This window comes from Camellia sinensis, chromosome 3 (genome assembly GCF_055761805.1).
Source record: "Camellia sinensis isolate YWXY chromosome 3, ASM5576180v1, whole genome shotgun sequence".
NCBI classification, from domain to species: Eukaryota; Viridiplantae; Streptophyta; class Magnoliopsida; order Ericales; family Theaceae; genus Camellia; species Camellia sinensis.
This window is the reverse complement of record NC_138963.1, coordinates 18947896-18965325: the sequence shown is the minus strand read 5'-3', so window position 1 is coordinate 18965325 and position 17430 is coordinate 18947896. Positions and strand designations below refer to the sequence as shown.

Here is a 17430-nt window from a genome sequence, read left to right as displayed (position 1 = left end):
TTTGAAGTCTCAAAAAAGTCTCTTGAACTCGAGTGTTTTTCGAGTGACATGCTTGTGTTGACGGATTATAAAAAAATATATATAACTATGCCATTTAAAAAATTAAGACAAAATGGCTCATATGTTATCTTGTTATTGAAATGGCACACCATGTTTTACATACGATTTTTTTTTTTTCTTCTAAATTCAAGAATCATCTTAACTCAAGTTAAGTATAAATCTCAATCTTAAAAATCGTTCATCAAAATTTCTTCACCTTTTTCTATATGGATCATGCATTAATTATGTTAGGGGCATCTAAAATGATGATATGACAATGAAAAAAAAAAACATTTATGGGATTTTTTCAACACTTTTCTTAAGTAAGAAAATTAGGTAAGAAAGTGCTATGTTGCAGTAAATGTAGTTACATAAGTTTTGGGTTTGAAGCAAAGGATTTAAATCAAGAAAGTTATGAATTGTACTTTCATTTCACTAGAAAAAATAAAATAAAAGGGAAAGTGATGATAGGGATGCATTACAATATGACATCCTAAATGTTTAATTAAATATTCCGTAAGAGTAAAATAAAATATTGAATAGTGACCTTGTTCAATTCTTGATAATCGATACACAATCTCATGGTACCATCATTCTTCTTTACAAACAGTACTGGAGCTCCTCAGGGTAAGGTACTTGATCGAATGAAGCCTTTGTCCAGTAATTCTTAGAGTTGGGTCTTCAGTTCTTTCAATTCCATCATTAATATGCGGTAAGGGGTTTTTGATAGTAGTTGTGTACCAGGTTGAATTTAAATGGTGAATTCGATTTCTCAGTCAATCGGGGTACCAAATAGGTCTTTAAGACAGACATTCGAAAATTCTCGAACCACGAGAAATGCATCAAGTGTGGGGGCCTCTTAACAGCTACCAAACAAGCATTGGAATGGCACTGTACAAAGCATTGTATGGAAGGAAATGTTGATCATCTCTGTGTTGGACGAAAGTTGGAGGCAGAAAATTGTTAGGCCTCGAGATCGTGCAAATAACAAGTGATAAAATTTAACTCATCCAATAGCAAATTCGTACTGCTCAGAGCTGCCAAAAAAGCTAATAACATAATAAAAGCCGATGGATGAATTTCCTTTTTATTTAAATAGTAGGGTAGTTAATGAAGTTAATTATTTATTTAATTATTTTCTTACTTTCATGTCACTTCCGTTTACGCCACTTAATTTGGTAACATGAGAATTAATTAATAAGTTGCGATTCCAGCCTTAAGTATCCGGGAGTTGGGTCGTGACATACAATGATATGGACTTCATCAATAAAGATATATATATATATATATATATTTTTTTTTTTTTGAGACTTTAGGACAGATGTTATTTTTCATGGTGAAAATAGTTTTGTCTGAAACAAAAAATAAGATTGTATACAACTCATCCTCATTGAACATTCTATATCTTGATTGGCAATATAATGAAAAAGAAAATAGAAAGCAATTAATATATAGTCATCAAATAAAATTACAATATTGTGGCCACCTTGCATAAACAAGTTGAATTCCAAAAGTTACAGACAAAAAATGCTCCACTCTTCTACAAGGTTGAACAGTCGAAAATAATTCATGGGTTAAACCCAAAAGTGATGAAAACAGCAATTTAGCTTAAATTGAAATGAGAAAAAATAAAACAAAATAAAATAAAATCAAGAAAATGTTTTGCTCATATAGTGGAACTCAGAAGTGATAGAGTTGAGATCAACATTTGGGGAGATCTGCTGGTGGAGGAGGCAGCTTTTGATTAGGAAGCTTTCCATCTAGGACCAGCCACGCCATCTTCAATCCCCAGCTCGTGTGGACTTCTAGGTGACAATGCATAAACCATACCCCTATAAACCACCACAAATTTGTCCTTGTCTATCATTTTTGTCATTTTGAGCAATTGCTAAACAAATTAGTAAACACAACAAAAAAATTTAACTTTAAGTAAATTATAAACTTTTTCCTCTAACTTTTACATATATTTTACTTTTGATATCTTATTTTTTTTAATTGTAATAACTAAGTTCTCAGATTTTAATTCATATTTTTAATGTCATTTACAGTTAAAATTTTTTATAGAAAGTAGTCATGTAAAGTTTACTTGAGCACGCTTTAGAGCAATAGAGAAATGATAGAATGGCATAAAGATGACATTGAAAAATGGGTTAAAGTTTAAACACTAAACTATTGTAATTAAAATATGAATGATCTATTACTCATATTTTACCTATCATTCATAATTCAACTTTCATTTAAATTTTAAATGATAGAATAACAGAAAGATTGCATTAAAAAATGAGTTAAAGTTTGAACACTTAATTATTGTAATTAAAATATGAATGATCAATCCACATAAAAATTAGGGTAAAAAAAATATAATTAATTTGTGAAAAATTGATGCAACATGCAAATTCTATAAACCTAAATTTATATAAACTTTTACAAAATTTGTGTGTTTAGTACTCAAATCATTAAATTATGTTTTCAGATTCATAATAATTCATAGTGTATAAACAAACAAAAAAACAAAAAAAAAAACAAAACAAAACAAAAAAGAAGAGAGATTTTGAGATGGTGAATAGAGAATCCTTGCTCCTAATGTATTAGCATTGCATTGGAATGCATAAATAAAACTACTATTATTTATACATGCCATTAATATAGTGATGAGATATCACGTGATAAATAAAATAAAATAAAATAAATGTGATTATTATCTATTGTGATTCTCTATACCTGGATTATCTGCCAAAAATCGAATGGCAACCCACCCTCCAGCGGGCACACCCACCGTATTCCTTTCCATAGGGTCGACAAGATTGAACATTTTAGGATCCTTATTCGAATCAAAGTTCCCAAAACCTTGTCCAACAACATAGAAATTAAACCCATGAAGATGAAGAGGGTGACTCTCAGCTCCAAGAATGCTTGTATCCTGCATAACCAACTCCACACTAGTATTAAAAGGCAGCACCAAAACCTCAGTCCCATTACCCACCATAGTATTGTTCGGAGAAGTCCCTGTATAGTTAAACCAATGTGTCGGATTGATCGGAAAGTAAGGACTATAAACCCCATTCGATTGCCCGAAAAAGTGAGATTGTAAGAGAGCCTTGGTTGGCATTACAAAAGAGATGTTATTCACTGAAGCTGCAAATTTAGTTCCATTTGGACCTTGACATGTCTGGTTTTGGTCACATGGGTTCGATCCCAAACCAACTGTGAAAAAGAAGCGATTATCGACATTTTGAGGCACATTAGCAGGGTATTGGGAACTCGCTAAGCTACGAAGCCTGCTTGTGAAGTTTGCGGCGAAAGATGTGTCATTGAGAGGAGGGAGAGTTGGTTTGAAGAGTGGAAGCATTTTTTGGGAGATGGATGGGGATTCGTAGTATTCGAGGATAGCAGCGACAGTGGTGTTGTCGAAGGTGCCGCTGCCGGTGGCGTAGGGACGGGCGGCCATGAGGAATGTGGCGTTGGGGAAGTAGGGTTTGGTTTTGAGAAGGACGTTTGTGGTCTGGCCTGGAGTTATGAGAAGTGTTTTTGTTTCGAATGGTTTTATGTAGACCGCGTCAGCTTCGACCACGGTGAGTGTGTGGTTGGCGATGCTGAAGAAGAGCTCATCGTTGAGTGCAGCGTTGATGAATCGGAGGAGGTATGTCTTCCCTGGCTTTACATTCAGCTTGAATGTGTCTGCCAAGCAAGAGACCATTACAAAGTGTAATAAATATGTATTGAAAAATGGTATTATCATGTAATAATTAGTGTATTAATTAGTGTACCAATTGATAATGTGACATAATTTAAGATGTTTTGATATTTGTAATTTGTATAATGAGTGAGATCAATAATAATGTCATAATTAGTGTTGGTATACTAATTAATACATTAATTAATACATGCAACACCACTCTTATCATAAAAATTGATTACAAAATTTGATCACCACTCATTGGTGAGGTCCACAATTGTGGAACTCACCGTCTATGAGTCGTTGGTAACCAATTCTAAAATCAATTTTGATAATGGCAGTAGAGTTCTATATGTATATCAATGAATCTTAATTTATAAACTTATAGTGTTACACTACAAGAAAAAACAGATTTCGCGATTAAAAATAGATTTGTCACTGAAAGTAACAGAATTGGCGACTAAAATGGAATTAGTTGCTAAAAGTGAACACTTTTGGCGACTAAAATAGTTTAGTAGCCAAATGTAGGGGTTTTAGAGACTAAAAAAATTTTAGTAGTCAAAAGAGAAGGTTTTTGGCGACTGAAAAATAGTTTGGTCGCCGATTATACGTGTTTTACTGACAAAAATCAATTTCGTAGCCAAAAGCGAAGCTTTTTGGCTACTAAAAAAATTTAGTAGCTAAAAGTCAAGAATTGCCGACTAAAATGCGGTTTAGTCGCCCAAAGTAGAGGTTTTGGCGACGCTTAATTTCAGTTTAGTCGCCAAAAGTGAAGGTTTTTCGGCGGGAATGAATTTTTTTAGCGACTAAAATAAAATTAGTAGCCAAAACTATACAATTGGCGACTAAAAAATAGATTTAGTCGCCAAAAGTGAACTAATTTTTTTTTAGTAAATAATTTTTTTTTTGCATAAATTATATTGAATAAAAATAATTATTTTTATATATATAGCTAGATATTAATACGGATCAATATAATATATAAATAATATATGTTGCATATATATTCATGTGGTGTTGTAGTGGCATAGTGGAGAGAGTGTGTGGCTAAAGGTTTAGAATCTGGTAGAGGTTGGTGGTTCGAATCTCAAAAAAAACAAAAAAGTTGGTTTTTTTTTTCTTCACGGAAGTACCTTTGGCGACTAAAATTTTAGTCACCAAAAGTATTTATTTTGGGCGACTAAACGGTTTAGTCGGTGATTCATGGACTATTGGCGACTAAAAATTAGTCGTTAAATGTGTGATTTTAAAAAGTGTAAATCACTATTGGCGACTAAATCGTTGGTCGCTAAAGAGCTATTTTTTGCCGACTAAAAAAAGTTTAGTCGCCAATACCTCCGGCGACCATATATACGCGACAAAACGAGCAACTAAAAAAATTAGTCACTGAAAGTAAAATCTCGACTTTCGGCGACTAAAAACAGACTTTTGGCGACTAAAGTGCTTTTTCTTATAGTGTTACATTCAGTCTATTCGAGAGAAATCATGTATATTTATGTATATACAGTGAAGTTGTAATCAATATGACATCGAGATTAAGTTTTTATATGGTGATACATCTTGAATAAATTTAGAATGCACATAAATTTTCTAAGTACTTTTCTATGTATGAATTTTGTAAATGTACATTGTTTTATACCTTTCTTGGAGCAGTTATATAATGGCCCTGGAAGTCCATTGATGGTATAAGCATCAGAGACATTTGGGCCACCACCTGTTTTCAAAGCCTGGCTAATCACAGCCTCAGGATCAGCATTGAACCACTCTCCTGCAAATCAAGTATTACAGTTTTGTGTTCAAAAGTTTATACAATCATGGTGGGACAGACAATGGATTTCAATTGCATTAAACTTTTGCTTAGTGAATTACCAAAGATGATGGGAACCTCCTTGTAGGGTTTGGCAAATGGGTAAGGGACATTATGTTTGGGACGGATGATTATAGGACCATGGACAGTGACTCTTAACCATGAGATATGGGCATGCCAAAAGAGAGTTCCCCTTTGCGCAACAATGGTGTAGTTGTACACATAGCTCTGGCCAGTTTGTATGGGGCATTGAGTTATGTATGCTGGTCCATCAGCCCAACCGGATTGAAGCTGTCGAATGCCATGCCTGTTCCAAAACAAACACGTTAGCACTCCAGAATACAAGTAGTCTAAGAACACAGAAATCGAACTCAAAACTCGACAAAGATATCGCCAAGGTAATAACAGGCCATAATACCAGTGAATGGAGATATTGTTTTGAACATGGTTAACGACTTTGATAAGAAGTGTGTCCCCCTCCCTAGCCACAATGTGCGGTCCCGGAAACTGCCCATTTACTGTCACTATGCTCTTGGTGTGGCACAATCTTGTCACATTTTGCAACATTATCTAGAAAAACATTCCAAAACATCAATGAATAATCCATATACTATAATAACACGACCAATAAGTACATAAAACATAAATTTTTTCAGAAAAGTGCAGAGAATGCAATGCTGGCAGTACTGAATTATGTTATGTGAAAAATTTCACACATACATCAAATTTGTAATGCCTTGTTACACTTCCGTCCTTGGCTATGACAAGGCCAAGGAAGAGGCAAAATGTCGCCATTGCGAAGAGAACTCTCAAGAATGGTGTTGATTGAAGAAGAGTAGCACCCATTTTTGCAATTGTTTGACAAGGTCAGATAGTCTAAATGGGTGAACTCTCAACGTTCTCGAGTGGTATCCCAAAGCTCATGGGGTTGTCTATATATATATAGATGTTTGAAAAGGGTGTTTGGTTGATTAGGTAACTAGACATAGATAGATATTAATTTGAATAGAACAAGGCACAACATAGCTTCAAAAGCTATCTAGGTTGGACCGACTGTTGTTGGAGAATAACTTTAGAGTGTTGTCAAAGAAAATCTATATTTTTTTATTTTACTATTTTCTTTTTATGTAAATTCTTTTACTTTCTAAAAAATGCTATTAATATGATTCAATTTGCAAAGACAACTGGAAATGATTTTGACACTAATTATTTTTTGATTTTTTTTTTCTTGCAATATTTGATGATACAACACTTAGAGCATCTCCAACAGTAGTAGGCATTTTACCTATCTAAATATTACTATAAAGTATATATTTTATTTTGCCTATCAACTGTTTTATGTTTTTACTCCAACCATACTCTTTATTTTAGCTATTATGTGACCTTTCATCTAATCTTACCAAAATCACCCAACACTACAACCATCTGTTGTACCTAAAGTGTAAATATTTTGTTTAATTATGTTGTTTTAGGGCATATGTGTGCGCACTATGGTCAAACAAGCTTTTATTTTTAAATTTTTTAAATGCATATCTAGCCAGCCTTGGTCTAGAAACATGCAAGGATGGAAGCACTATAAGAAGTTAAGACAAAAATTTAGAGATATAATTATTTTTTAAGGATAATATTTTTGTCACTAAAAGTATTATTGTTATTTTATTTTAAGTGACAAAATTAGACATTTAGTGATGAATCTAAAAAAAAAAAAAAAAAACCTTTTTGGGACCAACTTGTTTTGTCCCTAAAAGTGCATTTATTAATGATATTTCCAAAATTTTGTCTCTAAAAGTTTATTTGTTGACTTTGCAGAACGACTTTTTAGCGATTGTCCTCGCGACAACTGAAATTAGCCCTAAATATTTTTTGTAACAAAATTTATACTTTTAGAGACAAAAATAACTTGATTCCTAAAACTCTTATATGTTATTGTGAAAGGTTGCATTAAAAATAAGGAAAATTGATACATCTACAAGATTAAGTTTTATTAGGGTTCATTTGGCAATAACATAAATAAGTTGTCTATTAGCTTATTAACTTATTTGGATCACTTCATCTTTCTACATTTATACATGTCTTTCCGTAATAAGTAAAAAAGACAGCCTATGAGCATGATTTTAGGTAAAGGGGCAAGAATACTTCCAAATACTTCTATCTTTTTGTTCTAAATCACTCACAATTATTTAGTTATGTTAAAATTTCGAAATGTAAGAATCTTGAGATATCATCCAATGATTGTGAATATTTTGGGGACTAAAAGATTTATGATAAATAATTCAATGCCTTGGGAGAGGGATTTTTACTTTCTCCTCAAAATCTCTATCCCTATGTAAAAATTCAGTATAACAGCATCAATGATATATAATATCATCATTCAAGTATAAATCTACAAACGAAATAATGAACCTTACTATTTAGATGTGACTATCACATCTAACACAATTAGGCAACAAAAATCTGCATCGTGTAGGTTTTTTTTTGCCTATATGATGGTTTATTACTGGAGAATGATAATACCACGTGTCAATGAAAACATAGTATGATTGTTGTAGTCTTTCTTCTTCCCTTTTTTATTTTTTGCGTCCTATCCTTTATCACATGTACGTCTTACTGCACGATGTGCCGTGGTTTTCATTGTTAAATTTAATAATTAAGTTTCATTTTGTAATAAAACTAAATTTTTACAATGATTGGTGCATGGATATTAAAATGAAATTGTCTCTAATAGAAACATCAAAAACTTGATCATAAACTTGAAATTTTTCTTTGTTGATCAAAAAAAATAAATAAACTTGATTATTGGGGGATCAAGAAAATCAAAGGTATTCTCTAAACGTCTAAAGTGCTCATGTGAAGTGTGGGGATATATTTTCTGAGTCCCAACACGTGGCCAAGGTGACGCCGACGTGTCAGCCGAGGTGCCACGTGTCAGGGTTATGACGTCGAGGTGATCTCGGCAAGGCTGAGGTTATCTCCGAAGATATCGGAATCCGGGATAAGCAGATAAGGGACAAGAGTCCTAAAATGAGGAAGGACTTTAGTATGGATAAGGATAACACTCTTAGGGAGTTTATCTTTATCTATTGGAGAGGTCCAGGATAAGCACCGAGCAGAAGTCCACTGAAACTAGGCTTCTATGGAGACTAGGATTGAGGTAACTATAAAAGAAAGGCACTCCCGATGGGTCTAAGGTATGCAATTTATATTCTGAACAGTGAGTTTAGCACTATTGATTATCTTTGAGAGATGTACTGACTTGATCGTCGGAGCGCCCCCGGGTGGACGAACCACTGCCGGAATCTTCTCTTTTTGTTGCAGGTCAGCCAGGTGTCATCTATTCTGCCAGTGCTCTCCAGCTGAATACTGAGTTGGCAGTGCGGTCGAAAAATCACTCACACAATTTGGCGCCGTCTGTAGGAAAGAAAGGAGAATAGATGGCCAGTGATAGACAGAAGGATAAGGTTGGAGACGAAACCCCTGCTGGGAACGGTAAGCACGTTGATCCTAATGTGGAGGAAGATGGTCGTAGTGAGGAGACTCAGAACCAGAATCACGGCAAGAAAGACGTTAACCAGGATGGCGACGTGCCAAAGAAACCAGATAGAAGCGGATACTACAACGAGGACGACCTCCAAGTATGGAAGGATAGATGCCTGCGGAGGGACAAAGAGGTGAAAAAGATGGCAAACAAATTGGCAGACCTGCAATCGGTCGTCAATTTTATAATGCAAAGTAATGTCATGCAGCCACCATACCCGCTGCAGGGCACGCCGATTCTAGCGGCCAATGCCCAGAAGGGAGGGCAGAAGCAAATCCCAATAGCCCCTCAGCATACTAGAAGCGAAAAACACTCTCACCGGCCTTCTAGGGAGGTTGGGCGAGGAGAGTCGAGGAGAGAAGAGTCGCAGATGACGCATCGCGCCAAGAAGGCTGACCCCAAAGAATATCGGCATGTTCAGGGACAGGCGCTCTGCTTCAACACAACTCACGGAGAAATATCGAAAAGGACCCACCATGAAGCTAAGAGTAGTATACCGAAAAAACTGAAGGCAGGAGATAGCCGAGCCCCTGGGCGGAGTAAAGAAGACTTGAGAGATTACCTCAAGAGGAAGCAGCAGAATGCCAATGCCGAGGTAACTTACCCTGATAAGCCGAGAACACCATTCTCAGTGGAGTTAGACAAATTTGAGGCTCCGAAGAGATTCAGTATGCCGAGGTTCCAAATATACGATGGTAAGTCAGACCCCAACTTTCACTTTGGATTATACTTGAACTCAATGGCATTATATAGTGGGAACGAGCCGTTGCTCTTCAAAGTGTTCCCCTCATCCTTCGGGGAGATTGCATCAGATTGGTTTCACAAACTACCGAAGGGAAGTGTGAAGACCTGGGAAGGCCTGGCCGAGATGTTTGTGGCCAGGTTCGTGACAAACAAGCTGCAGCCATTGAGGGTGGACGCATTGATGGCTCTAAAGTTCAGTAAGGATGAAGGCCTTAGGGCCTATGCAAAAAGATACTATGAGGTGTTCAACCGAATACCGGAGTATAATCAAGAGGTGGCGGTCATATCTTTCAAGAACGGCCTAAAAGACAACTGTCCACTACGAAAATCTTTGGCAAAGACATTGCCAAAAAGTATGGAAGAGCTCATGGCGAGAATCGAGAAGTATGCCAGAGCCGAGAAAGACATGTCGGGGACTAAGGAAACAAAGCAAGAGAAAGGAAACGGCTCGCTGAAGCGAGGCCGAGGCAACAATGGATCAAGCAAGCAAGAGACAAAACTGAGGGCTACACAGGCAGTTGTAGACGTCCCCGAACGTCCCGGGAGGGAATCCCGTTTTGTTCATTGGGCTCACTACAGTTCGGACTAAATGTCGCGGTCCTGTATCTAATCTCGCGGAGTACAATGCAAGATCGATGAATCATCAAAGAGTCCAAATCCGGTAAATCGTTTTAAAAAATTGATTTTTAGAAAGAAGTGCCAAACATGGACTGTTTTGCCAGATACAGAGTCACCACTTAAATATTTTATTTTGGGGGAATTTAGGAAACCCTGACTCGTGCCTAAGGCCATGTGTCCGTCATCACCAAAGTTGCCTCGGCTCGGGAACTTGGGTACGATTGGGGAAGGTCACTTCGTGAGCACCCCTGCTCGCCCGATCAAAGATCGGCCTCTACTAACCATGATATCTTGTTTTTGAAAACACATGTGCTCTTATTCCGGTTATTAACCTAGAATTACTATGTGATGCGCACATCATACAAGTATAGACTAGATTGCCTAAGTTGGAACAAAGTATCGCATATCCGTTTGTTTTGAAAATGGATTGAAGTTTGCTACTCGCAAGTAGGCTAAAACACGGGTTTCGACGAATTACTCCAATTCAAGCAACCCAACCTTCACCCACAGGCATTCAGACAGTTATATCACATAAGCACATGGCCTCACGGCAAGCATGCTATCATGGCAGTTACTCACACACATGCAAGGATGCTAAAACATAAACACTTACCGAGTACTCCGAGCCAAAGAAAGAAGCTAATTATAAATCATGTATGAATCCTAACTATGCTAAGAATGCCTAATGCAACGCATGCAAAAATGTAACTACAATAGGCTCGGCTATTCTAAGATGGCATATGAGATGCAACAATCGATACATGTATTCAACTTGGAATTGAAATACAATGCAGTTAGCATGATGCGCCGAGCCCGGTGCATGCAATACAACATTGCCCTCCTCAGAGGATCCGAATGAATAGTACAGAATAAACTAGCTAATCTAAGCTAATTAAACTAATTATTACACAACATTAATTAATTAACGAATTAACTAAGTAAGTAAGGAAACTAGCATGCAAATTAAACAAAATAGACTGCCTCAACTCTGTTCCGAATGGTAGGAATGCATGCATGCTCAAGTCGCCTTGTCGGGAAATCCATCGCAATGCCCCGATTTGCCTCTGTTTGCAACTGGTCCCAGAACACTGTACAAAGCTCCAAAAGGCTGCTGACTAGTTTTTGCTGCTGGTTTCCGATTTGCTGCAGCAAAGAGCGAGAAAGGGGCATGGCAAAGTATTTTCAACATATGTGTGCATGACCACTCTCCCCATCATTGCACAAGCTCCAGGGAGTGTAATCCTCGATCCTCACGCCACCAATCACGCATCTCGATGCATGATGGCCGAGGAGTCGGATTGCACGACTCAATGTAAAATGAATGCACATATAAACACAACAAGGCCTCAACTCCATCGTGGGTAATTTGGAGTGTCGGCGACCGAGAATCAAGGCACGTTTCGTCACTTAGAGTACGAAACGTCCCTCATTTCCCGTGTTTGGACTAAACCCTATTCCAAACACAATGCAATATACATGGCATACACAATACGACTAGCATGCAACCCTAAACGCAATGCAACCTAATCATGCTAGCATGTGAGGGATGATATGCAAACATGCAACTAGTATACACAATGCTATGAACTAAGAATGGCATACTCAATGCACATGAACTATATGGCATACGCAATGCACATACGAAGATGGACGTGCACGAAGACATGAACAAGGCATACACAATGCGATGATCAAGCATGCGACAACATGGATATGGCATACATAACGCAAGATGGACTTAAATTAAAATGAATGGGCCTCAGCCACACTCAAATCAGTGGCCATACATGATGAAAATGAAGCAACAACACACATGCAAACATGCACAAATGCAAGGGACCAAACCTAAGGCACAAAGTGCAACTCCACCAAACCATGGTAAGGGATGAAATATGGCATACAATCACACATTTTCCAGCTCTGAAATGACATGCAAGATGGTCCCGAATCATGTAAACACCTCACACAACGCATGCTAGATAGCCCGGATACCGAAACTAGTGAAGTGCATTACACTAGAGGTACACAAAGAAATGCTCAAGTGACCCAACCAGCCCCAAAAAGTCCCTATGCAGGTCCAAGATAGTGGAAAAATGGTCTAAAATGATGGCTCAAAATGCATAGAAATGAAGCTTATGCAATGGTCCATAAATGAGGTATTTAAGCACGACTCTCAAACACATTTAAAGTGTGGAAAACATGGGAATATGACACAAGTATAGGCTCTGAAATGTCATACTCAATGGCCCCAAAACATGAAAACACCTCAGTATAAGCATGCAATAGGCTTCAAAACTCAAGGCTAGGCAAGGGTATTACACTACAACCATGCATAGAAAGCATCATTCGACTATGAGGCATAAAAATAGAGCTAAGGCAGTCCAAAACATGCACAAAATCAGTTTAAGGCATGGCCAAAAAGTGCTAGAATCAAAGACCAAAATAGCATCCAATACAAGTTAGTGGAGAGGGTTTACACTACAAGCATATGAAGCATTCAAGAGGTCACTAAACCAGCAAAATTCAGAGGTATGACATGCCAAATAAAGCCCAAAAACTCATTGAAACATGGTCAATGCATGCAAGAATGACATGCTCTTTTGATAGGCTATGAAGAGGGTTATTCTACACATGCAAGATGGACACCCAATATGGCAAAACAAGCTCTGGACAGAGCCTATGCAGGTCCTAAAACTCACAAAAAATGGCCTGAAACATGGCTTGGAAGCATGCAAATAAGGACTCCTTTGTTAGGCCAAATATGCTAGTAAACAAGACAACAAGAGAGAGGGTCACCCCTCTATGATTTTGGCCCTCAAAAACACATCCCAACCACTAAAAATCCTTTGGATTTCAGTAGCTAAAGGGCCAAACAAATCTCAACACAAAGGCCCTAAGGCATGGCTCAAAACAAGGCAAAATGAAGCATGCGAGGGGGTAGATGACCCCCAATAAGAAAATAATCTTAAACAAACATGTTAAGGACCTCAAAATAAGACTTTTTTTACTTTACACCAAAGCTCGAAAATACTTGCAAGTATGGCTAAAAGATGGAGCAAAATAATACTAAAAAGAGATAAATGGTGTGTTACCCTTGTAGCACAAAAGGACAGCAACTTCTGGACCCAAAAACCAGGCCTTTAGCCTCTGAAAATGACCTCCAAAGACCTCAAAGCAATGGTGGAAGTGTATGGCTATGAGGTGTAGTGTAAAAGGGCAAGAACCAAGCACTTTCTAAGCTCAAGTGTAGAGATATAGAGAGGGAGATATACTTTTCCTTCAAACAATTTTTGAACCCTAACCAAGGGAGAGGAGGGCCTCTCTTATAGCCAAAAGAGACAAAAGCTTCTCCAAGAAGCTAAAAAATAAGGGCCAAGATCCTCCATACACGTGTATGGAGGATGCAGTCTGTGCCTTCCAGCTGGCACAGTTGGAATCAACTCACTGAGACAAAATAGGAGGAAAGGGGCCGACCAGATCAGGTGGTCGGCTAGCCACTTCAAAAAGTCCAACTCCATGAAAGGTGGTCGGCAGCCCCATTTGGTGGTCTCCCAACTGAATGCAAGCTAGTGGTGTGGTGGGAGACTAGCAATTGTGGCCCAAAAATGAGGGAGACCAGTTACCTGTCAAGAAAACTAGTCGGCGGTAGAAAAGTGGTCTCCAAGGGGAAAATGTGGTCTCCCATCCTTGTACCACCTTCCAAACACTAAAAACAAGGTCCATGCCCAAAATGAACCAAGACGGATGCAAAACGAGGGTTCGGGGGTCAAAACGCGCAGCCGGGTTCCCCGAAAACAGGCCGTTAAGTATCAAAAGTGGCGTGCGACCACAAAGGTGGTCTCCCGAGACACAGAGTCCCTCTAGAGAGAGGAAGCAAGGTATGTGCCAAAAATCGGAGCAAACGGAGAAAGTTAAGTGGTCCCAAATCGAGGCGCGCGACCGATAGCTCTGAAAACTGAAAACTGGTCTCCAAACAGGAAAAGTGGCCTACGACCACGAAAAGTAGCCTACGGTCGCTGAGAGATGGTCTGCGAGACCTCTCCCTCCCTTCGGGAAGAGAAAACAAGACCTGGTTTGCAAACCGAGGCAAAGCACAAAAGGGTCCCGAGGTCCGGGGGTAAGGCTCTCAGCCAAATTCTGAAACTTCAGAACGAGCACAACATGCACCATCACCGAGCGCTCAATCAATGACGTCTAAGTCTTAAGGTCGGTCAAAAATGAGGTGTCTACAGTTGCCCCTCTTTGATAGAACTCAAAAGTCATAAGTGACGGGAATGAATGTCAAAGCCCAGAGACGACCCATTTTTGACAAGGCCGAAGACTTAAACATACAGGCGAGATAAACAATAGATGGGCCCGCAGGCGTGCCCGCAGGTAGGGGCAAAATGCAAAACGACATACACAAAGTCGAACGTAACTCATGATCATGCAAAGCAGCAAACTATAATAAAGCAAATATTCATAATAAATGCAACAATTTTAAGTAGGAATGCAAACCAAATCACATCACATGCAGAAAGGATGTAAGAGAATTATACAATCCTCGTTATGCCTTACATGGAGAATACAATACCGTCCGGTTCGTCTGGTCGTACCAGCTTCAAATAAACCGTACATACAATATCGTGCCTGAAAGAGGAAAAAACTCAACGGGTACAATATCGTTAGAAACAATGCGTAACAATGCAAGCGAAAAGTGCGTAACAACACAAGTCGAGGGATGCATGACAATGCAACCTAAGTGTGACGCATAACAACGCGGTATGGATGCAAGACAATGTAACCTAAGTGTGACGCATAACAATGCGGAATACAATGCAATGCACGAACAAGTGCTGATAAGATGTGCAAGATAGCGCGATGTAATGCACTAACAAATGCAGGTAAGGGTGCGCAAAATAGCACGAGCAATGCAAAAAGATATGCAATAGTAAATGCAAAGAGGAAAATACTCCAACCATGCTGGAATCATGAGAGGAGGAAAACAAACAATCAGGCGCGCATACGACGCAATCCGAAGTCAAATTCCAAACACGCTGAAATCGCGTAAGGAAAGGGACACTCAAACCACGCTGAAATCGCGAGAGGAGGTCCAAAACAAACCGCCCAGCGCGTCTACAACGCAACCTAAGATAAAACCCGCCCAGGCCTGCACATCAGGCATCCTGAGATAAATTCCAAACACGCTGAAATCGCGTAACAAACGGGACACTCAAACCACGCTAAAATCGTGAGAGGAGGTCCAACAACCCGCCCAGCACGTCTACAACGCAACCTGAGATAAAACCCGCCCAAGCCCGCGCATCATGCGTCCTGAGATAAATTCCAAACATGCTAAAATCGCGTAAGGAACGGGACACTCAAACCACGCTGAAATCGTGAGAGAAAGTCCAACAACCCGCCCAGCGCGTCTACAACGCAACCTGAGATAAATTCTAAACACGCTGAAATCGTAAGAGAAGGTCCGAAAACAAACCGCCCAGGTGCATACACGACGCAACCTGAGATAAATTCCAAGCACACTGAAATCGTGTGAGGAAATGGACACTCAAACCACGCTGAAATTGTGAGAGGAGGTCCGAAACAAACTACCTAGGTGCGTACACGACGCAACCTGGGATAAATTCCAAACACGCTGAAATCTTGTGAGGAAAGGGACACTCAAACCACGCTGAAATCGTGAGAGGAGGTCCGAAGACAAACCGCTTAGGTGCGTACACGACGCAACCTAGGATAAATTCCAAACACGTTCAAATCGTGTGAGAAAAGGGACACTCAAGCCACGCTGAAATCGTGAGAGGAGGTCAAAACAAACCGCTTACGTGCGTACACGACACAACCTGGGATAAATTCCAAACACGCTAAAATCGTGTGAGGAAAGGGACACTCAAACCACGTTGAAATCATGAGAAGAGGTCCGAAGACAAACCGCCTAGGTGCGTACATGACGCAACCTGGGATAAATTCTAAACACGCTGAAATCGTGTGAGAAAAGGGACACTCAAACCACGCTGAAATCGTGAAAGGAGGTCCAACAAACCGCCTAGGTACGTACACGACGCAACCTGGGATAAATTCCAAACACGCTGAAATCGTGTGAGGAAAGGGACACTCAAACCACACTGAAATCGTGAAAGGAGGTCCAACAACCCGCCCAGTGCGTCTACAACGTAACCTGAGATAAAACCCGCCCCGGCCCGCACATCAGGCGTCTTGAGATAAATTCCAAACACGCTGAAATCGCGTAAGGAACAGGACACTCAAACCACACTGAAATCGTGAGAGGAGGTCCAACAAACTATCAGGTGCGTGCTCGGCGCAACCTGAGAAAGTCCCGGAGGATAACGATCCTAAACGCAGCTCGACGTAAAAGGATAAATGATACAAGATAACACAAGATGCAAATAAACGCAGTAAGTGCGAAGATACAGTACATGTTACAAGCAATGTAGAGCATGATGTTTAGGGAATACAATAAACAGATAAAGCGGCACTTTAGAAAGCACCTCATGGAGTGAGTAGCGATAAATCGCTTTAGTCTGACGGGGATCTCTTCTTGTATTCTTCGAATACTTACCTTCAACTTACAGTATATGACAAAGAGGAACATCTGCATGTAGAAACCACAAATGTCGTTTTTCATCCTGATCATATTCATAACTTTCCCTAGGAACTTATTGCAAACACAGCCAAGATGCCTCCGGCAGGGAATGGTACTCAGAAAGAGCACATCTAATTGCCATTCTGGCTTTGAAACAATTAACACCGTATTCTGTTCACTCTGAACACACAGCTCATACAGCACACTGCTCATTCTGAACACACAGCCCGTAACACTGTACTCTGTTTCTTTTGAACATACAGCTCATAACACAGTATTCTGGTCATTTTGAACACACGGCCCGTAACAGCACACTGCTCACTCTGAACACACAGCTCATAACACTGTACTTTGTTTCTTTTGAACATACAGCTCATAACACAGTATTCTGGTCATTTTGAACACACGGC

The 17430-nt window shown here is 39.2% G+C and overlaps 1 protein-coding gene across 1 annotated transcript; it reads right to left on the bottom strand.

Moving 5' to 3' along the window:
- Positions 1–1461: 1461 nt before the first annotated feature.
- On the bottom strand, positions 1462–6517 carry LOC114316841 (laccase-17). Its single transcript, XM_028263524.2, has 6 exons — positions 6243–6517; positions 5941–6092; positions 5585–5829; positions 5355–5483; positions 2761–3717; positions 1462–1871 (listed from the first exon to the last, which is right to left on the bottom strand). Exons 1-6 carry the CDS (start codon positions 6366–6368, stop codon positions 1741–1743), a joined length of 1740 nt encoding a protein of 579 aa, XP_028119325.1. The 5' UTR covers positions 6369–6517; the 3' UTR covers positions 1462–1740.
- Between the last annotated feature and the right edge of the window lie 10913 nt (positions 6518–17430).